At 35.6% G+C, this 22833-nt stretch overlaps 2 protein-coding genes, 1 long non-coding RNA gene and 2 pseudogenes across 4 annotated transcripts; all 5 read left to right on the top strand.

The window, feature by feature from the left end:
* Nucleotides 1–1538: 1538 nt before the first annotated feature.
* LOC122645353 lies at nt 1539–8210 on the top strand (annotated as a pseudogene).
* Nucleotides 8211–8521: 311 nt separating this feature from the next.
* Nucleotides 8522–8955, top strand: LOC122645665. Its single transcript, XR_006330498.1, has 2 exons — nt 8522–8587; nt 8808–8955. It is a non-coding gene; the product is annotated as an uncharacterized LOC122645665 (long non-coding RNA).
* Nucleotides 8956–11418: 2463 nt separating this feature from the next.
* On the top strand, nt 11419–12612 carry LOC122645352 (polygalacturonase non-catalytic subunit AroGP2-like). The gene is made up of 2 exons (XM_043838663.1): nt 11419–11525; nt 11638–12612. The coding sequence occupies exons 1-2, from the start codon at nt 11475–11477 to the stop codon at nt 12610–12612; spliced, it is 1026 nt and encodes a 341-aa protein (XP_043694598.1). The 5' UTR covers nt 11419–11474.
* Nucleotides 12613–15456: 2844 nt separating this feature from the next.
* On the top strand, nt 15457–16677 carry LOC122646481 (polygalacturonase non-catalytic subunit AroGP2-like). 2 transcript variants are annotated; one of them, XM_043840046.1, is made up of 2 exons: nt 15457–15486; nt 15596–16677. In XM_043840046.1, exons 1-2 carry the CDS (start codon nt 15472–15474, stop codon nt 16568–16570), a joined length of 990 nt encoding a protein of 329 aa, XP_043695981.1. In that variant the 5' UTR covers nt 15457–15471; the 3' UTR covers nt 16571–16677. The 2 variants fall into 2 exon arrangements, with proteins under 2 accessions (XP_043695981.1, XP_043695980.1); XM_043840045.1 differs by having other exon boundaries at nt 15587–16677.
* A 4475-nt stretch (nt 16678–21152) lies between these two features.
* On the top strand, nt 21153–22578 carry LOC122645351 (annotated as a pseudogene).
* Nucleotides 22579–22833: the final 255 nt, after the last annotated feature.

Genomic DNA, 22833 nt, shown 5'->3' with positions numbered 1-22833 from the left:
TAATCATAGATAATGCGAGACATTTGAAGAACAAACAAATGAGGGAGATGTGTGAACAGTTCAAAATCAGTCACTGCATCTCCTCTCCGTATTGCCCAAAAATGAATGGGTAGGTGGACAGGCCCACCTAGTCTATGAAGTCATCCGAGGTCCCTCATGGATAGCCCTTCTAATGGTGGAAGTACACCTGGCACATGTGACCCCCCTTTTGGGTGGTTTTACAAGAATGTATCATTAACATAATGGGCTTGGTGGCTTGGTACCATGTTAATAATATGGCCACCAAAAATGGGAGCCACGTATACTGCCACTAAAAAAGAAGGGCAATACGAGAAGGGTTTTTTGAGAATAATCTCATGTTTGGTAGAGATAATAAATGAAGTCATCCAATGTCTCAAAACTTTCTAATGTAGGATTATTCTCAACATGTTCTATATATTCATATATGTATGGTCACCCAAAATAAGGGCTACATGTGCGACATGTACCGCCATCCAAAAATAATAGGTGATAGAAAGTTTGGGGAATAGTCCCACTTGGTATATGAAGACATCCAAGGTCTTAGAGTTTTTAATGTGGGATTATTTCTAACATGTCCTACATCGATCACGTCTTCCATAATTATTGGATGTGACAGAATAGACTTTAAGCTAGTCTTTTTAAAAGGGTTAATTGACAAACACATATAATAGTATTCTAATAGTCATATTGTATAATTTGTCATAATTGAAGAATGATGAAGTATGATTAGTACCTCAAGAATATAGTTAGTGTATATAATTAATTGAATATTGATCATCCATTAGAGTCAGTTAACTTAGGTGAATTGCTCAACTGGTGATTGATTTATAGATAAAATTAGCTTCAGCTTGAGTGTGGTTATTTGCAATGTTGTGTCATTAGGATTTTGCCCCTTCACATTTGATGAACATCAAGTTTTCCTTAATAGTTGTTCTAAAATGGCTATTGTACGTATGTTAATATTTGACAGTTCTATTCATGGATTAATTATGTTGTTAATGAGTAATCATAAAAAATATAGCAAGAAAAGAACTAGCTTGCTCCATTATGCTAATTCGATATGAAGTTCTTTACCTTTACTTGCTTGCTCCAATATTTTAATTCTTATATATTAAGTGGTTTATTTCATTTTATATTACTAAGTTTCTACTATCTCTATTATGTTCTTAATGAACATGGACTAAATCATACATAACTATAGTTCCTTCCATTCTTGATTTTTCGATGAAATTTATCTAATTCTCTTGCTCTTTAATATTTTCAAATAGTTTATGTTTTGTCTATTCATTAACAGGTTCAACTACATAGAAGGGTGATATTGAGATTCCAATATTGGTCTAAGTATTTCTGGAACATATAAGGTGGAAATTGTAGGTATTTAAATGCTAGAATTTCCTCAACATTTTTGCAATTGGGCCTCCATCATTTTAAAGTGGGGTAAAGCTGATGGGATTTGCATTTGAACTACCTGGACTAAGCCACCAAGCTACAAACAGAAGAAAATAAAATTCGCAAACATGGACGCTTTTGAAGAATCAAAGAATGATATGACTATCTGGGTATTCTTTTCACAATCTTCTGCAACCATTTTCCTGGATGGGTTTTCTACTTCTTCACACCTAATTTTACTCATAGTCTTATCTATTTTCTGGGCTTGCAAGAGACGCACGATGTCTACCTTTGAAGATTCAAAACCATTGTTGAAGAATACATACTTTTTATACTATTGGTCGGCCCTTATATCTTGCTTGGGTCTGGCTTTTTGTAATTTTCTCCTATGCGTGTTAAGCTACCTCTCTGGGTATAGACATGGCTGGTCTAATCTAAAGCTTTTTGCCCAATTGGATTTTACAGCCAGAACACTCACTTGGTTAGTGATCTCTGCTTACTTGCACATCCAGTTTTCTCATTCAAGTGAGCACAGGTTTCCCATTCTACTAAGGATTTGGTGGGCCTTCTACTTCCTAATGTCTTGTTCCTATTTTACAATACATCTTGGTTTGCATTGAAAATATTCTTCATTACCATCCCTACTATGGGTCTCTGATGCTCTATCAATTATTGTTGGTTTGTTCTTTTGCTATGTTGGATTATTTGGGAAGGGGCGAGAAAATGAAGATTACCATATTTTGGAGCCTCTTTTGAAAATTATTTCTAATCCAAGCAATGGTGACAATAGACAAAGATCAAATTTCAGTGGAGAGACTGTAACTCCTTATGCAAATGCAAATCTTAGTAGTATTTTTACTTTCTCTTGGATGAATCCTTTGCTTGCACTCGGGTGTACAAAAACACTGGACCTTGATGATGTTCCTCAACTTGCCAATTATGATAGTGCTAAGGTGGTCTTTGCTTGTTTCAAAAATAAACTTGAATCTGATGGTAATGATAAGGGTAATGTTGATCATATAAGCATACTTAAGCTGGTGAAGGCATTGATTCTCTCAACATGGAAAGAAATTCTATGGACGGCTCTATTCTCCATTGTACACACATTGGCTTCTTATATTGGACCATATCTTATTGACGCCTTTGTTCAGTATCTTAATAGCCCTCACCAACTAAAATATAAAGGTTATATACTAGTGTTTATTTTCTTTCTTTCAAAACTCATAAGGAGCCTTTCAGAGAGGCACTTGTTCTTTCAATTGCGAAAGATGGGAAATAGGGTCCGTGCTGCCTTGTTAGCAATAATCTATAAGAAGGGTCTCAGGCTTTCAAGCCAATCAAAGCGGGACCACTCTAGTGGAGAGAACATTAATTTGATAAGTGTAGATGTTGAAAGGATTGGCTTCTTCAGTTGGTACTTACATGATATATGGAGGGTGCCTCTTCAGATTGTTCTAGCACTATTGATCTTATACAAGAGCCTTAGGCTCGCTTCACTTGTAGCTTTTGTTGCCACAATAATTTTGATGTTAGCAAATGTTCCACTAGGAAAACTCCAGGGAACTTTTCAAGGGGAATTGATGGATTCAAAGGATCAACGGATGAAGGTGACATCTGAAGCTCTGAGGAATATGAGAATTCTCAAGCTCCATGGTTGGGAGATGAAGTTCTTAGACAAGATAATTGAGCTCAGGAAGTTGGAAACAAGATGGCTAAAAAAGGTACTTTATACATCAGCTCTAATTGGCTCTGTTTACATGTCTGCCCCCATGTTTGTATCCATGGTTACTTTTGGCTTTTGTGTGCTTATGGGAATTCCACTAGAATCGGGGAAGATTCTATCTGCACTTGCAACATTTGAGATATTACGAGGGCCTATTTATAATCTACCAGACACAATTTCTTATGTAGTTCAGACTAAAGTTTCCCTAAACAGGATCACCTCATTCCTCTGTCTCGATAATCTTCATCCAAATATAGTACAAAAGCTTCCAAGAGATTGTGTCAACGTTGCAATTGAGATAGTCAATGGGAGTTTCTCTTGGGACCTTCAATCCCCTAATCTTACACTAAAAGATATTAATTTTCGAGTGTACCGGGGTATGAGAGTGGTTGTTTGTGGTTCTATTGGGTCAGGCAAGTCAAGCCTAATTTCATGTATATTGGGGGAAGTGCCAAAGGTATCTGGAACTATTAGGTTAAATGGAACAAAGGCCTATGTTCCACAATCTCCTTGGATACAGAGTGGCAAGATAGTAGACAACATATTGTTTGGTAAAGAAATGAACAAAGAAAGGTACGAAATGATCATTGAAGCATGTTCATTGAAGAAGGACCTAGAATTATTAGCCTTTGGAGACCAGACTATCATAGGGGACAGAGGGGTCAACCTCAGTGGTGGGCAAAAACAAAGAATCCAGATTGCACGTGCTTTGTACCATGATGCTGATATATATCTGCTTGATGATCCTTTTAGTGCTGTTGATGCTCACACAGGAACTCATCTTTTTAAGGTAGCTGCTCTTTGACCTTCACTTCTAAATCTTTGCTTGATGAACACATAATACTTAGTGATGCATGTTATTACATAAAATCTATTGTTTGATGTTTCTTATCTTTTTTAAAATTAAAATACAAAGTATATGTAAAACTCTTGGCTTTTTTATGTATGTTTCTTATATTTTTTAAAATTAAAATAAAAAGCATATGTAAAACTCTTTGACTCTGTTATATAACCAAGAAAATTCTTTTTGGGTAACTAATTATGAATATCTAAATTTTTTGTGACAGGAGTGCTTGTTGAGAATTTTAGGTTCAAAAACAGTAATTTATGTTACCCACCAAGTAGAGTTTTTATCTTTTGCTGATCTTATCCTGGTGAGAATATGTCATCTTTCTTTCCCGATTTTAAATCCTTCAACCTGGTATGAGAGTGACCATTTTCCTTCTCTTGTTTAATAGGTAATGAAAGATGGAAAGATTACTCAAGCAGGAAAATACGAAGATATTCTTAGTTCAGGCACCGATTTTATGGATTTAGTAGGTCCACATAGAAAAGCTTTAGCTGAATTTAATTCTATTGAATGTGGGGTTACTTTGAATAATTTAGTTAATGGGGAGAAAGATGATGATAATGTGCTACATTGCGAGAATTCTATTCAAGATGATAAGGAAAGAGAACCTATAAACCACAAAATAGAAGAACCAGTTGGGCCAAAAGGATAGCTTGTCCAAGAAGAAAAGAGAGATAAAGGTGGAGTTAGGCTTTCATTATACTGGAAGTATGTTACTGCTGCATATAAAGGGGCTTTTGTACCATTTATATTGTTGGCAGAAATTCTTTTTCAGCTTCTCCGAATAATCAGCAGTTACTGGATGGTGTTGGCCACTCCCATTTCAAAAGATATGAGACCCCATTTTAGAGGATCCACTATCATCTTTGTTTATGTTGCTTTGACCCTTGGAAGATCTCTATGTGAACTTATAAGGATCATGCTCATTGTAACTACTGGATATAAGACAGCCACTCTACTCTTCAATAAAATGCATTTGTGTATTTTTCGTGCTCCTTTGTCATTTTTTGATTCTACTCCAAGTGGAAGGATTCTAAATCGGGTTAGTAAATATCCTTAATACTCTTTAGATCCAAATGATCTTATTTGATCACCGTAAAAATAATATAATTCTAAAGAAATTCTATTTTCCTATGCAGGCATCAATAGATCAAAGTGTAATTGATACCTCTATTCCACGCCAAATTGAAGAACTTCTTATCTCAATCATGGAACTCTTAGGAACTACTGCAGTAATGTCACAGATTTCATGGCAGATGTTAATGGTTTTTATTCCAATGTCTGTGACATGCATCTGGTACCAAGTAATTTTATAACCACTTCCATTTTTCATGATTAAATCAAGTTCAACCATATCATTCCCATGGTTAATAGGCCACAATACAAGTTGATTCACACAATCAAGGAATCTTGAATTTGCATTATTCACACCAAAATTGATTTAGTGGTGGAAGCATATATGCTTAGGTGTGAAGGTGGTAACTTAAATCTTATTATTTTTCTTGAATTTATAAAGAGTAATCACAATAAATCCATTTTCCTAATCGCACATTAAATTAATGCAAAATGGTTTCTTTTTCTTATCAAAATTGTTTAAGAAGAAATGACCAAACAAGTCCAAAGTTATGAAACTGCAAAGTGCGCACCTAATGCAACATTGTTTCGCTTTTGATATACATAAAATATTTTAAATATCTGTGGATAAAAATTAAATATGTCCGCTTAACTATCTTTGTAGCTCTATCAATGGAATCTTATATTAAAAATAAGATTATAACTAACAAAAGTTAATAAATAATTTCTCATGATTACAGTGGTTAAACAATAAATTAGTTTATAACTATGAAAATAAACTACTAGATAATTTTAAAACGATAAATTGATAAACGGTTTTTCATTAGTTAAGGTCAATCCAATAAGTATTTCTCAATAACTAAATATTAAGGAGGAAAGGAAAATTTTCATTGCAAAACCTTGTCTTAGTACAACAATTTCAAGCCATGTAGAGGCAGCTTTAGTCAAACCAACTATTGGATAGTTGTTCCTTCTTTGGTTTATTCATGTGTCAAGATTTAGACTCAATCTCCATATATGGTCCACCATCTGTGGATTACTATCCCTATATTTTCAATAGTCGAATTAAAGATGATTTCAAAAGTTGTGAAAGTTGATTTCCTGACCAATTAGAACTCAAAATTGATAGACTAATTGGAGGTGATTTGGACAATCCATAACGACAAAATTTGTGCTCCAATAGAACTACCATGTGGCAGATATTTGGATAGTCAAGAGATGCCTATTTAGGTGGACCACTTAGGAATCTATGCCGTATTATTAAGTAATTGACAATTTTCAATGGAAAATCTTCTCCTTCCTTTTTTTGTTTTAATATTTCTTTTCCTTCCACTTCTTTTCTTTTCTTAATATTTACTTCAAATCCCTAACCCTTTCCCAGTAAAGCGCGTGGGCTATGGTAGGCATTGGACTTTGCCTATGTGAAGTACTTAGGCTGCACTATGCACATTTTTGCTCTAACATGTACCAATGAATAAGGAAATATTGTCCAATTCATCATTAGCCAATTTAGATTAATTTGATATAGACAAAAGCAGTCATTACTTGAATTAAAAATTTGATAACATAATTACAAATTTTGGTTTAAAAAAAAAAAGAGAAAATGGATACCACAAAAAGTTCAAATACAGCTACGTTCATGTTCGATAAACATTTCATCTAAGAATTTTGGGGCAAAATTTTTGAGGTATAGTAGACATGCAAATAAATCATATAACTCAATCAATATCTAATAAAAATAGAAAATAGTAAACATTCAAACTAGAACAAAAATAGAATGCCATGATGTTAGTGTCATTATCAGCCATTTAAATATAAGTAGCTCACAATAAGAAATCCCTCATAAATAAAAATCCATGTCATTTTCTCACTAATTGTATATTGATTCTATATTTTTTTTCCTTACATTGTATCTAATTTCTTTTTTATTTTTTTATTTTTTATGGACCTTGTCTTGTAGAAATACTATACATCTGCAGCACGAGAACTATCACGTCTGACCGGAGTATGCCAAGCTCCAATTATACAACATTTTGCAGAATCTAGTTTAGGTTCAACCACAATCAGGTGTTTCAACCAAGAAGAGAGGTTTATGGACACAAACCTCAAGCTAGTGGATGGGTATTTCCGGCCCAAATTTCATCTCTCTGGTGCAATGGAGTGGTTATGTTTCCGCATGGATATGTTAGCATCCATTACATATGTTGTCTCTTTGGTTTTCTTGATCTCGATGTTGAAGGGAGTACTCAGTCCTGGTAAAAAGTTGAGGCTTGAGATAATATAAAATCATCTTTTAAGGAAACCATATTGATCACTCCAATGAAGCATGCTATTGAATCTATTTTATTTTCTTTTTTCTCTTGAAGGTGTGTTGGGCTTAGCAGTCACATATGGGCTTGGTTTCAGTATGCATGGGGTCGTATGGGATCTTAGCAGTCTTGAGAATAAAATCATATCTGTTGAGAGAATACTACAACACACATGTATCCCTAGTGAACCCCCTTTGTTGATAGAAGAAAATAGGCCAGATCATGAATGGCCATCACAAGGAAAAATTGATATTGTTGATCTGCAGGCAATTCCCAATCTAGTTTCCTCAAGTCGTTATTTCTTTACTTATTTTTTCGTCTTATGAAATAGACCCTCTGAAGCCTAATGTTGGTGGACAATTTTTCCTCCTCCTATAAAATTGTGCTAAACTTCATAATTTGATAATTAATGTGTATGTAGGTCCGGTATGCCCCACACCTTCCTCTTATCTTGCGAGGTCTCACATGCACTTTCCTTGGTGGGATGAAGATTGGCATAGTTGGGCGAACAGGAAGTGGTAAATCAACGCTTGTACAGGCTCTTTTTCGCATGCTGGAACCTGTAGCTGGTCAAATTTGGATAGATGGTATCAACATTGCCAAGATTGGCCTTCATGACTTGCGGTCAAGATTAAGTGTCATCCCACAAGACCCAACAATGTTTAAAGGAACTCTACGAAGCAATCTTGACCCACTTGAAGAGTACACTGATGAAGAGATTTGGGAGGTGAGTTTTTTTTTCTTTTTACATTTGATGAATTTTTTTAAATCAGTGACAAATATAAGATGGACATTTTTTTTACTTAGTGATGATTTACACACAAAACAAACACATCGCAATTGATTGGGAAGGACATATCTATCTATGAACTCCTTGCTCAGGTCGTCTACTTTTTATTTTTTATTCATTCTTAAATTTTCCACTAAGATGTTGAAATTATTTCATTGGATGTATAGGATCATCTTTGAGCTAATCTTGGCCAAAGAGATTCTTTTAGTTGGGACCTAGGAAGTGCACTATTTTTGCTATCATGTTTTCCACTTGGCACCCCTTGTTTGTTCATTTCATCTTTCTCTTAGCTCATCTTTAATGATTCTATTTTGTTTTGAATAACCAAGCAATGTGGTAAGCTAATATGGACTTTTTGGTGTCGTAGGCTTTAGATAGATGTCAGCTTGGTGATAAAGTTAGAAAGAATGAAGGAAAGCTTTATTGTGCAGGTTGGTTTCTTCTCCTATTCACTCTATTCCAAGGTTTCTCAGTATCAATTTATCCATGCACAAGTGCACAATGGTTCCAAAATTCTTATTATATGATATGTAACTTCTTGAGCACAGCCCAACCTCCTAGCCCACAATTCTGACACAAAATAAAGGGAGAAAGGTTAATGGAAATAAGAACCTGAATAGCTAACACATTGTCATATGGTGGATGTCGTAGTGACTGAGAATGGAGAAAATTGGAGCATGGGTCAAAGGCAGCTAGCTTGTTTAGGGCGGGTACTGCTCAAGAGGAGCAAAGTGTTAATACTTGATGAAGCTACTGCATCAGTGGATACTGCAACTGACTATCTAATTCAGCAAACGCTTAGGCAACACTTCTCAGGGTGTACTATTATCACAATCGCACATAGAATAACATCTATTCTTGATACCGATATGGTCCTCCTCCTTGACAATGGTTAGTAGCTAGCAATAAGAAACATCACAACCAAATGGGTTCGGTTGAAGTTTGGTAATATGTCTTCTCTTCCTATTTTGGTGATTTCCTAATTAGATTAACATATTTTCTTTTCTTAAACAGGACTTATAATGGAATATAATTCCCCAACCAAATTGTTAAAGATCAAGTCCTCATCATTTGCAAGGCTTGTTAAGCAGTATACTGAAAGAGGTAATTCCTAGTTTTTGAAAGACTAAATAATTGAGTTTCAAATGTTCAAATGTAAGCATGTTACATTAGACTCGGGTGCATTTCTATTTTAAGTGACTTATTAGTAGAAGATGGTGAAATAAATATCGAGTTTGCATGTAATCATTTGAGTTGGCATTGGCATTCAGTTAAAAAATTTGGGAGTACAAAGGAAAAACAGAGTGAGAGAAAAGAAATATTTTTCTTCATGCATGTCCATAAACCTTTGGATTAGTTTTAGCAATCCAGCAGTATCTTTATACCTCCACAAATATTTACCATGTGGAGCATTCAATAGAGCTGAAATTTTATGGATAAGTAGAGCCAAAGTCCTTCCATGCTCACATGTCAAGTTTTAGCAAAAAAAGGATTTAGCCAAATGAAAAAATAAAACTTTGAAAATCTTGCGAAGAATGTAAGTTTTTAAGAAGAAATGGGCAGCTGAATATACAAGTGAATATGCAAGACATTGAAATTATATGCTTGAATTTTATTCTAAAAATTAACATGTGGCCAACCCAACCTAGACCATTTTTCATATATCCATATGATGGGAAATGGTACTTCAACCTTTTATGTGCAAAACTTGGTGCTGGTCTAGAAATACCCTTTAAAGTTTGTCGGTCAGAATTTTTTTGGCCATAAAACTTCTAAATTAGAAAAATTGCTTGGTGCTACATTAGACATATCTTAGTTTATTCACAATCAAAGTTTCCTTGAATAATTATTGTTTTATCTTTTCAATGCCTAAATTTCTCTTACCAATTCTTACTATCATTAAATTTCTCCTCTCAAAGCTTTCTTTCCATGGTCATGTATTCTGGTCCAAAAATCCCAAACTTAGTTCCTACAGTTGCAATTTGAATTGCTCCTAATGCTAATTAACCATATGGGGATTTTTTTTTTTGGATAAATCTAACCATATGGGAAGTTATTCTACCTAAAAAATGTATGGCTGAGGCTCTTCAGTTATCTCCTTAATTTGAATATCACTTTAAGACATCAACTTATTGATTGATGTGTTGTTTTAGAAAATATTTAACATCACATTTTTGGTGTTAAGAATGTCAAAGGAAATAATTGATCGGTAATTTTTTTAAAAGGGGAATGCACTTTATAGTGGGTTTAATTGTAAAAAATGAATTTGATAATTTTGTTGTTATCTATATCTTCCTTACCAACTTTTTTGTAAAATAAGTACCCTTTCTTGGGTATATAGGGCTTCCAATATATTTGGAGTAAAATGTGAATTTTATTGTGTGTAGAGTTAGACATAGAATTGAGATTCCTTGCAAAAAGAAAAGTACATTACCCGACCTTCCCCTACCTGGCTACCCATATAATGAGACTTACCTATCACAAAAATTTATAAAAAATGTCATAGGAAAAAACCAGGGCAAGTATAATGGGTTTACACCCAATTACTCTTAATGAAAAGAATATTTTTTAGGGCCCTATTTTTATGGTTCTCTTGTTCAATTTTACCTAATATCTACCACGTGGGGTACCCTTTATTTAAATTGATTATTTGGATAGGAAGACCCCACTTCGGATTAACCATGTGTAAATATAAAATTTCAGGCTTCATCTTTATTGTATGGCCCACCATTATAGGGTTTAAAGTTTCAACCCTTGTATTTTCCCAAGTCTGATTGGACTAAACTTTTCCAAGGGATGCATGATCAAGAATGGAAATCCATCGGAATTCTTTGTAGGTGGATTTAGGGGTAGCTTTGGTTCAATTGTAGAGGGTTATTGTCATGGTAGAGGTGGGAAAAGCAGGAATTTCTCTCCACAATTTCTGGTCATTTATAGCATTAATAACTGATATCTTGATGAAGCTTTTATTTGACTTTGTTAGTTAAGCTTTACATGAATATCTAGCCAAATAAGAAAAGTGGATTTCAGAGAATTACCCAGAATTGAGGGGTAAGTTTGGTTTTTAAAAATTTGAGGGCTGAAGTGCAATTGGAAATTTTCCTTTATTTAATGTTAGTCATAAAAGAGAAGTCTTTCACTTTTTCGTAAGGAAATTTGAAAAAATACAGAATACACAACTTTTCTCCCTTTTTTTTATGTGTTGGTATTATAAAATTTTCCCTCTATATAAATTCAAACCCTCTCACCACGCAACAAAACCCAATCCCACAAAGCCCATAGTTCCATTTCATTTTCTTCTCTGTTTTCAGTTCCACCATGACACATCCCATTATGTTGTTTGGCCTTCTGATTGTAGCATACTTTTGTGTAAGAAAAATGATGCTTTTCATTATCCATTGATTAATTCAGTGTGGTTATTGCATTTCCTTGTTTTATCTTTCTTATTTGGTGTTATTTTTTTTTTCCCAAGAATTTCCAGGGTCTTCAAGTTGAAAATGCCTTCTCAAAGTACTGGGAAGAGCATATTGGTCTTCCACACCCTCCACATTGGTTAGCTGCAAAGGCTTCTCCATTAAGCCTCCATCAAGCAGCAATATTTATGAAACTTATCAAAGAAAATGAATTGGCTACCCACCTGGGTTCATTTTGTAAGCAGGCTAATGTTGCTTGTTCTACAAATGCACTGATGAAGAAGACAACAATTAACATAACCTTACCACCACTAGCCCAGTGGAATGGCGTCAAAGAGAAATATGATGACCTTCCAAATGAAACACCCCTATCAGTTGCCAACCAAGGGGGGCTGCCTTATTTCCGAGAGTCAATGGTGAAAGAAGGAGGTATCATGCTTATACCTGATCTAAGGGATCCAATATCATACAAATCGTTCTTGCCACAATCTTTGGTATCAAATATCCCATTTTCCTTCGCTCGAATTAAGGAATTGAAGAAGATTTTTGGTGTGGTGGATGACTCAGACATGGATGAATATATTCAAAATACCCTCAAGATATGTGAGAAAAGTCCCATTCGAGGCGAGCAATGCACTTGTGCAACTTCTGCTGAAGATCTCATCGACTTTGTTGTCGAGACATTAGGGCATCATGTACGCATATGGAGTACTGAGAGCGTCGAAGGATCTTATGAGAATGTCACAATTGGATCTGTGAAACTCATCCATGGAAATCTCTCTGAACCACCAGTTTTATGTCATAGTATGCCATTCCTATTTCAAGTCTATTATTGCCATGTATTCCATAAAGTTAAAGTATACGCAGTTGATATACTTACTCGGAAGAAACTGAATCATGTGATCATGGCATGCCACGTTGACACATCAACTTGGAATCCAAACAATATTGCTTTTAAGCAGTTGGGTTTTGGCCCAGGAATAATCGAAGTTTGTCATTGGATAAACGAGAATGGAATGGTTTGGACAAAGATTCTAACTTGAGAGGCGTTTAAGGATTTGATTTTTCTTCCAAATCCCTTGTTTTTGTGACTAGTTAACACTTGTGCTATTTGAATGATAAATAATGAACTATTTTGGCTTGCTTGTTATATCTTTCAAGTTTCAATATAATTTTGTTCTTCAATTGTATAACTAATTAACTCAACAAAATGCTAGAATTTTTTAGTGACATGGTATAATTAGTTTTCATATTTAATATGTTTTTTGTGTTGGCCATACAATTGTTATTGGTTCACATCTAACCAAACAGAGCCCTATAATGAAACTATATTTTGATTAAGAAAGAACATTTAGACTCATTAAAGGATGATGTTCAAAGGATGTAGAGTTATGAGCACTATGGTAATACAAGGGCACTCTAAGACTAGGAAAATGATGACTTGTTGCATGTCGATCATACACATACTTAGTAAGTTTGGGAAAAAGCAATAGTTGGGTAGGGGAAATTTTTTGGGTATGTGAGTAGCCTGTGATGCCATCTTAATCATGGGCCAAACAGGATTTGGTGCAAGGCAAGGGTAGGTATCTTTGCCACTCGATTTATTTGGGAAGGTTTGGGTATAAAAATTAGGTTAGGGGTAAAATGGTTATTTTTTCTGTTCAGACGCCACAGGAGTAAGTTGGGCCTCGATCATCATTGCCAGAAGATCCTCCGAAAGTGTCAAAATGCTATGTCTAAAGCAAATTATAATGTTTTGAAAATTAAACAGAGCCCTATAATGAAACTATATTTTGATAAAGAAAGAACATTTAGAGTCATTAAAAGATGATGTTCAAAGGATATAGAGTTATGAGCAATATGGTAATAGAAGGGCACTCTAAGACTAGGGAAATGGTGACTTGTTGCATGTCCTACATATACTTAGTAAGTTTGGGAAAAAGCAAAACTTGGGTAGGAGAAATTTTTTGGGTATGTGAGTAGGCTGTGATGCCATCTTAATCATGGGCCAAACAGGATTTGGTGCAAGGCAAGGCTAGGCATTTTTGCCACTCGATTTATTTGGGAAGGTTAGGGTATAGAAATTAGGTTAAGGGTAAAATGGTTATTTTTGCTGTTCGACAGCCACGGGAGTAAGTTGGGCCCCGATCATCATCGCCAGAAGGTCCTCCGAAAGTGTCAAAATGCTATGTCTAAAGCAAATTATTTATAATGTTTTGAAAATTAAATAGAGCCCTATAATGAAACTATATTTTGATAAAAAAAAGAACATTTAGAGTCATTAAAGGATGATGTTCAAAGGATATAGAGTTATGAGCAATATGGTAATACAAGGGCACTCTAAGACTAGGGAAATGGTGACTTGTTGCATGTCCTACATATACTTAGTAAGTTTGGGAAAAAGCAAAAGTTGGGTAGGAGAAATTTTTTGGGTATGTGAGTAGGCTGTGATGTCATCTTAATCATGGGCCAAACAGGATTTGGTGCAAGGCCAGGCTAGGCATTTTTGCCACTTGATTTATTTGGGAAGGTTAGGGTATAGAAATTAGGTTAGGGGTAAAATGGTTATTTTTGCTATTCGACAGCCATGGGAGTAAGTTGGGCCCCGATCATCATCGCCAGAAGGTCCTCCGAAAGTGTCAAAATGCTATGTCTAAAGCAAATTATTTATAATGTTTTGAAAATTAATATTATTTATTTTCACATACATTATAACTCCACCTTTTTTTTTTGGTGAAAAAATATTATAACTCCATGTAAGAAAAGCAGAATGGCTGAAAGATTTCGAAGGATGCATCATCATGTGGAGATCAAGCCCAATAAAATTAACTTCTAACTGAGCTACCTTATCATAACAACAATTTTCTCCATCTCCCAAATATATGTCATGTGGTAAACCAATTGAAGGCCCAAATTTGTGGGTAGACAGGTCCCCTACTTGAATGTCAAATTTGGGGTCTATTGGATTTGATTATATGGTAGAATACCGCTTTATCATTACAGATCTCACAAAATTTCTCTTTAATGTCAAAACAACTTGGCAAATCTCTCAACGGATACAAGAATTTAAAACACACATAACAAGGTATCGATCCATTTCAGAAAAAAACAGCTAACATGCACAAATTCGTTGTCTCTAGTGATTTTTTTTGGTTAAGTGGATTTTGATAAGAAATGTTTGGAATCTAATCTCCTCACAGCTCATATACTGCAACTTGGAGTAATTTTGGTTTCAAAGTTGAGGGCTGAAGGGAAATTGGAAGTTTGCTTTAATGATGGTCATAAAAGAGAAGTCTTTCACTTTCTGTAAGAGAAGTTGGAAAATTACGGAATACGTTTAGCCATTTAGAGGACTAGCTAGAAACCCCTGGATCTTTATATCCTCCAATTCTCGCCGATTCAATTCTCAGTTCCTCTAACAACGAGGGCTAGAATGACCACCCTACCCTTGTTCGAACACTTTGCTCGAGTGGGATCCATCACCTCCCTTTAGAGGAACTAGGGAATTGGACCGGGCAGGGAACTGGAGGAGATAATTTTCCAGAAACCCCCTCGCCCTTGCCTTTTTTATTTGTTGGTACTATACAATTTTCCTAGAAAATTATCACCTCCAGATTCCTACCCGACCCAATTCCCCGATGCTTGTAATAAGGGACAAAGTCTTCGGGGTAGTGTGGTCATTGCCCCCTCCCCCATTATTTATGGCACTTTGGAGGAACTAGGCCGGACGAGGGGAACTGGAAGGGATAAAGATCCCAATTTTCCCTCTATATAAATTAAAACCCCCTCTCCATGCAACAAACCCATTATTATATTCCTACAAAGCCATAGTCCCAACTCATTATGTTCTCTGTTTCAGTTCCACCATGACACATCCGATTATGTTGTTTGCCCTTCTAATAATGGCATTCTTTAGTGTAAGAAAAATGATGTTTATTGTTATCAGTCTATTCTTTTCAATGTTGTTACTGTATTTCCTGTTTTATCTTTCTTATGTGGTTGCTATTTTTCTCCAAGAAAATGCAGGGTCTTGAAGCTGAAAATGCCTTCACACAATATTGGGAAAAATATATTGGTCTTCCACACCCTCCACATTGGTTAGCTGCAAAGGCTTCTCCATTAAACCTCCATCAAGTGGCAGTGTTTATGAAACTTATGAAGGAAAATGAATTGGCTTCCCACCTACATTCATTTTGTAAGCAGGCTAATGTTGCTTGTTCTACAAATGCATTGGTAAACAAGACAACAAATGGCAAAACCCTACCACCAATTGCCCAGTGGAATGGTGTCAAAGAGACATACGATGATCTTCCCAATGAAACACCCCTATCAGTTGCCAACCAAGGGGGGCTGCCTTATTTCCGAGAGTCAATGGTGAAAAAAGGAGGTATCAGGCCTATCCCAGATCTAAGGGACCCAATATCATACAAATCGTTCTTGCCGCGATCTTTGGTATCAAAAATCCCATTTTCCTTTGCTCGAATCAAGGAATTGAAGAAGATTTTTGGTGTGGTGGATGACTCAGACATGGATGAGTATATTCAAAAAACCCTCATGATATGTGAGAAAAGCCCCATTCGAGGCGAACAATACACTTGTGCAACTTCCGCGGAGGACCTCATCGACTTTGTTGTTGAGAAATTAGGGCATCATATACGCATATGGAGTACTAAGAGCATCGAAGGATCTTATGAGAATGTCACAATTGGATCTGTGAAACTCATCCATGGAAATCTCTCTGAACCACCAGTTTTATGTCATAGTATGCCATTCCTATTTCAAGTCTATTATTGCCATGTATTCCATAAAGTTAAAGTATATGCAGTTGATATACTTACTCGGAAGAAACTGAATCATGTGATCATGGCATGCCACTATGACACATCAACTTGGAATCCAAACAATATTGCTTTTAAGCAGTTGGGTTTTGGCCCAGGAATAATCGAAGTTTGTCATTGGATAAACGAGAATGGAATGGTTTGGACAAAGACTCTAACTTGAGAGGCGTTTAAAAATTTGATTTTTCTTCCAAATCCCTTGTTTGTGTTACATGTTAACGCTTATGCTATTTGAATGATAAATAATGACCTATTTTGGCTTGCTTCTTGTATCTTTCAGGTTTCAATATAAATATTTACTTCATTTTTTTATCAAAATATCAATGAGAATTTTGTAGTGACATGGTTAGTTTACATATCTAAAATGATTGTGTTGGCCATACAATTCTTATTGGTTGTTTTTTTTTTTTTGGTAGAATTCTTATTGGTTCACATCTAACCAAACAGAGCCCTATAATGAAATTATATTTTGATTAAGAAAGAACATTTAGAGTCACTAAAGGATGATGTTCAAAGGCTTTTAGTCTTGACACACAAAAAGAATTCAGAGGGCTACAATGAATGTAGAGTTTTGAGCAATATGGTAATGCAAGGGTACTCAAGACTAGGGAAATGGTGACTTGTTGCATGTGCTTGGTAAGTTTGGGAAAAAGCAAAAGTTGGGTGGGGGAAATATTTTGGGTATATGAGTAGGCTGTGATGCCATCTTAATCATAGGCCAAACAGGATTTGGTGCAAGGCAAGGCTAGGCATTTTAACCACTCGATTTATTTGGGAAGGTTTGGGTTTAAAAATTAGCTTAGGGGTAAAATGGTCATTTTTGCTACTCGATAGGCGTGGTAGTAAGTTGGGCCCCAATCACCATCGCCAGAAGGTCTTCCGAAAGAGTGTCTAAAGCAAATTATTTGTAAAGTTTTGAAAATTAATATTATTTATTTTCACAAATATTTTTTAAAACTGTTTTTACTGGTCCAATCGGAATTAGAAAATCGAATTTACTATAGACTGGGGTGTGGACATAACCTTTTGGGGTCCTGCTCTAACTCTATTGTTCTTCTCTTATCACAACGCACCAAATAGGAAAATTATAATTGCTTTTAGCCTTGGCATTGCCTCCGGAAAAATGGTTTGAGTTTAATATAAAAAGGTCTCTACTTGGTACTTAAAAGACTTAACTATGGAAAAGCCAATCATACTCCAAAGTTAGCCCCAAGGTCCACTAATTTATGGATCATACCTTAATTCCAAAGCCCATGGGCCTGATGCAGCCCAAGCAAGTTAAGGTGTTGTGGCACCAAATGCAGAACTGGGTAGGATAGAATAAGACTTCAATCCAATGATTTCACTTCTCACCCCCTAATATGCAACCTAATGGGATGATTATCTTTACTCAACATGGGCTTTGAGGTGTATTGAACCCATATATTCATTTTTGGTCCAGGTCCAGTAAAAATAAGAAAGAGGTGCTTGTGCCAGTTCTCAAATTCCTATTGTGTGCACCAAATCAGAAGTACCTACAGTAAGTTTTTTTTTTTTTTTTTGTGGGTGCAGTTGTCAAGGGTATTGGCCATCAGGGCCCCACAAGGAGGCAAGAGAAGACCCACAAGGGATCAATATGGTACCCACATGAGCTCTACTTTTTGGAAAGCAAGTAAATGTGGACTTGATGTCACTAAGGAGACTTGAACCACCGATCAAGCTCCTGACACAGTTCTCCCAAGAGAGTAGCGAACCACCAGGGCAAGCCCTCTGGATCGACCTATAGAAAGTCATTCAATCTGAGTTGGGCATTTTGGAATATTATGATATCTGCTACAACACACATTATGGAATAAATTAAATCTCCTGAGACAATCCAAATAAGCTACAACTTGGAGATGTGGATGATCTGATATATAAGGTTTAGTTAGAACTTACATGGATTGGATCAAGAACAGAATGATGATCAAGTAAAATGGCAAAGGAATCTAGACAATCTGTCTACAAGATTTTATTAATTTGTTATTTTTGTGAACATTAATTAAAGAACTTGGCATTTAACTAAGTATAAAACGATTCCAAAAGCATAATCTTATTCTCATGATGATGTTTAGGTCATTTCTCTATTACCTTGTGTTCCTCCAACTTACCTTTGAAATGAAATATATTCTTAGAAAAGCCTACCATGAAGCATACCATTCCCATCATCTTCAATCCATTTGTACACATGAGACTGTTCTCTTATTTGCTTTAAAGAGGTAATGTACAACTGTTCGATCTCTACTTCTTTGAGATCTTCTTGTCCATGTTTATTGGAATAGACCGCGAAACAGGTGTTCGTAGGAGAGATTATCATTAATTTAAAACATTATTTTAATGTAAATTAAGGATCAAAACTAGTCCATTGGGTTGTTAAGTATTAGTTAATTTGGGGTTTGATTTAATTAGGAGTACTTAAATGTTTTCTGATTAGAAGATAAAGGCAAGGTAGGGATTAAAATAAAATGGGGATGACAGATTAGGTTTTGTTTGAATATTTTCCAAGTTCATGGAATGGAACAACACAATCTCCTTCACTAGGGAATCCCACTCCTTTTAATGCATTGCTTAGTTTAAATTTCCTTACCCTACTTTTCTATTGGAAGAGACCAAACATGTGGGTGACGATCTTTTTCGGGTATAGGGAATGATAAACTTCAATGTTGCTGTGGAAGTCACATTTTATATTATGGATATCTCTAAATGAATCTACATGACTAGTATCCCTTTGTTTAGAGATATTATAAGAATTCCTTGAGGTATGAGCCAGATTAAGTGAGATGAGATTCAGCCAAATTAAGTTCATCAGTACTATTCCATGATTCTTAGGGGCAACGACCCTTTTTTGCTTGATTGAGGAGACTTAAGAACATAAGCCAGGTTATAGATGTCTCAACAAAAAAAAAAAAACAAAAAACAAAAAGGAGGAGGGGCGGGGGGGGAAGAATGTACCAGTTTAGAACTGGTTTGAAAAAATGTTCTTGTCTCATCATCAATAAAATAGTCATTATTGCCCGGTATGATACCACTTCTGTTTCTAGGCAATGTTTCTATTTCAGAAATAATTTTTTGTATTTCTATTTTTAGGCCTAATTTTTGGAAGAAAAAAAAGTGTTTGGTAACATATAGTAATTTATATTTCTGGGCAAAAGAAGAAATAGAAACGCGTCTGTTATGTGTAGTAATTTATGTTTCTGGAACTTTTATAAATTTTAAAAAATGTCATTGAATACCCAAAAATTTGGTGGAGGTGGAGATGGCGGTAGTGGTGGTGACAGTGAAGGTCGTGGTGGAAGTATTATCACCAATCTATCCATCTCAAATTAAATTCACGAATTCACGTAATTGAGTCTTATGATGAGTAATGACCCTTTAATTAAGAGATTGCACTGAAATTAAGCTACATGGTTCTAAATAATACAAGCTTCTTCCTATTCGTACTACGAATCCTGATACTTCAAGAAACAGGCATCTTGCCTCTTCACGGGATCTTCTCCTTCTCCTCCCCCTCCCCCTTTTGTTGTATCATCCTTTGTTAACTGTTTTGGGGATCCCTATTAGTTAGTTCATTTGGCTTTCCCTCTATAACCTGCTTTATTTCCTTACATATTTTTATGGCAAGATATCATTGCTTGTTCGTGTAACCCCTGTAACTAGCACAGGGCCAATGATAGCGTGCACCATGGTATCAACATGTATGGATTTTTCTATTCCACAGGAGGTAGGATGGTAAATTTGCACGCTCTTGTATCTGGGCACAGGAACCATGCGACCAAACAGCATTTTTTTTCCCATATTTTTATTAACCCAAAAAAAAATGTTATTAGAGATCTTATCTGAGGAAAAAAGGGGGGTACCAATGAAGAAAAGAAATTTAAAACTGGTTTTAATCAAATGATATAATCAAGTCTTCATTAATGTGTTACAGATGGGGCTTATCTATTGGATATAAAAGAATATGGCACCATTCCATTTTAAAATAAGAGTGGCATCATTAGAACAGCTAATTAATTTATGTTAACTGTTGAAATTCTACACCATTATTTCATTGTGTTTGGTTTAATCTTGTTGCAAATGATGAGGCAAAAAGGGTTGGAAAACACCTCTAAATTCAGAAATGGTTGAGGGGACCTCATCAAATACAAGTATATATATATATATATATATATATATATATATATATATATATATATATATAGTAAAGGGTTAATCATCAAGACTTGATACACTTATCTACAGTGAAGCATGACATAAGATGGCCCAAGTATATGAATCATTCCCACGTGCTTTAAGGCTTTGGAAGTTAGAAGGAAAGGAGGGAGAAGGGTCTTCAGACTCAGAGTCTTCACTTCTGAATGGGTCCAGGTTCCTTCTGTGAGGAATCTAAGACGTGGGTATCCGAAAGATCCGGCGATTCTTATGCTTTCTTGTTTTTAATCTCCTCTTCTTCTTCTTCAAATCTATTAACTTCTCTGCCAGCTAACAATCCCCAAAAGCCACAGAAATTAAAACCCAAAAAATTTATATCTCTATCTATCTCCTGTTCCCATAATCCAAGCATTGGATTTTAACTCTTTAATTGATGACCACCACCACCACCACCACCCTATCTATTTAAGGGCTAGAATTTCATAGTAAAGCTCTCTCTATAAGAAGTTTGTTCCTTGTCATCTACTCTTTGAGCCTTAACTACCCTTTAACCAGTTCTATCTGTTTTACTCTTTCCAATGGAAATTGAGAAGGAGCACACAGCGCAGGACTCACACATGGCACTTCTTCAAGCTTGTTCCTTCTATGGAAACCTATATGGAGCTGCTGGAGCTGCTGGAGCTCCTGATCCTTCATCTCAAGGTTTGTTTGGATTTGAAGAAGGAGAGAGCTCAGATAATACAAGTGGTAGTGATTCTATCAGCAGGAATTTTGCCTTCAGTCGTCTTCCTTCTCTTTCTGGTCCAAGCAACTCAAAAAACACAGCCTTTGTGTTTGAAAGCACAACAAATACTACTCTACCAGAAGAAGCTCAGTCTGTTATCAACTTCAAGACTACTGGTTATGGTAATTGGGGGAGACCAAGTGAGTCGTCTTTGCTTAGCTTTGAACAAGGGGATGAGTACTCAATTTGGGCAGACGCCATTGACAAGAATAACATCGAATCTCGCCTTTCCGAGGACTCTAATTGTTTTGAAATGGCAAGTGTTTATAGCTTGTTGAACACCACCGCTAATAGTATTCAGCTTGGGGAGGAGCGAGTCGGGTGGTTATACTCCGGCTCTGTTGATGCAGATGAAAGTGTTCAGCAGTCTGGAGGGCCTGATAAATTCTCCCACAAGCGTCCTTCCATGGTATGATTCTATCTCTTTCTTTCTTATTAAATGTGAAGATTTATAGGTACTTGGGCACCCTCTCCTTAACGGCTAGCTTTTAAGAAAAAGTTGGTTATACTACGATAGAAGTAATTATAACAAAAATGTTGTTGCAGGGTGAAGAAATGCAAGCTTTCAAGAGGCAGTGCACTGGTGTACCTAAGAAGCCCAAACAAAAGTCAGCCCCAGCCAAGGACCCTCAGAGTATTGCAGCCAAGGTGATCTGCTAGCATACTTGACTCATCAATTTGAAGCCTCATTGCATTGTCATATTTGGGGATTTTGAAAAAAAAACTAATGCTAAAATCTCAATTGTGTTTCAGAATAGAAGAGAAAGAATCAGTGAGAGATTGAAGGTATTGCAGGATCTAGTACCCAATGGAGCAAAGGTTTGATTAATTCCTAGTTCTTTTACCAATTTCAATTTTCTTTTCTCTTTCTTTCTTTCTTGATTATAATAATTGTTTTTGTTAATGTAGGTTGATTTAGTTACCATGCTAGAGAAGGCCATCAGCTATGTTAAGTTTCTTCAGTTACAAGTGAAGGTGATTACTCAATTAATTATTTTTCAAAAGATCTTAAACCTTTTAACAAGTTTATAAGGATAGCCAAAATAATAAGAATTATATCTTTGGTTCAGGTGTTGGCAACTGATGAATTCTGGCCAGCTCAAGGTGGAAAAGCTCCTGAGATTTCTCAAGTAAAAGAAGCCATTGATGGAATTCTCTCATCTCATAGAGACAATAATTCAAGCTCAAGCTCAAAGTAAGATACCCATCTAAGAAGATGAAGAAGCCAAAGACAAGAACTTGAAAAACAAGAGGGATAATATGAAAGAAAAAAAAGTGAGAGAAGAAGAAGATTCTAGAAGCTAAAATCACCGATTTCTTTATTTTTCTCAGGTGTTTTCTTCTTTGTACGAAGTTCTATAATTGTGTAATGGGTTTTCTTCAAACTTCTTTGACATGTAAGGACAAACTGAGGCTTCAACCTCGTCCTAAGTTTAGGTTTAATGAGGATCTATGAATGATCTCCTTTTTGTTGT

Source organism: Telopea speciosissima, chromosome 11 (assembly GCF_018873765.1).
Source record: "Telopea speciosissima isolate NSW1024214 ecotype Mountain lineage chromosome 11, Tspe_v1, whole genome shotgun sequence".
In the NCBI taxonomy this organism is placed as follows: domain Eukaryota; kingdom Viridiplantae; phylum Streptophyta; class Magnoliopsida; order Proteales; family Proteaceae; genus Telopea; species Telopea speciosissima.
Note: the sequence above shows the minus strand (reverse complement) of the source record. Positions and strands in the feature narration are given on the sequence as shown.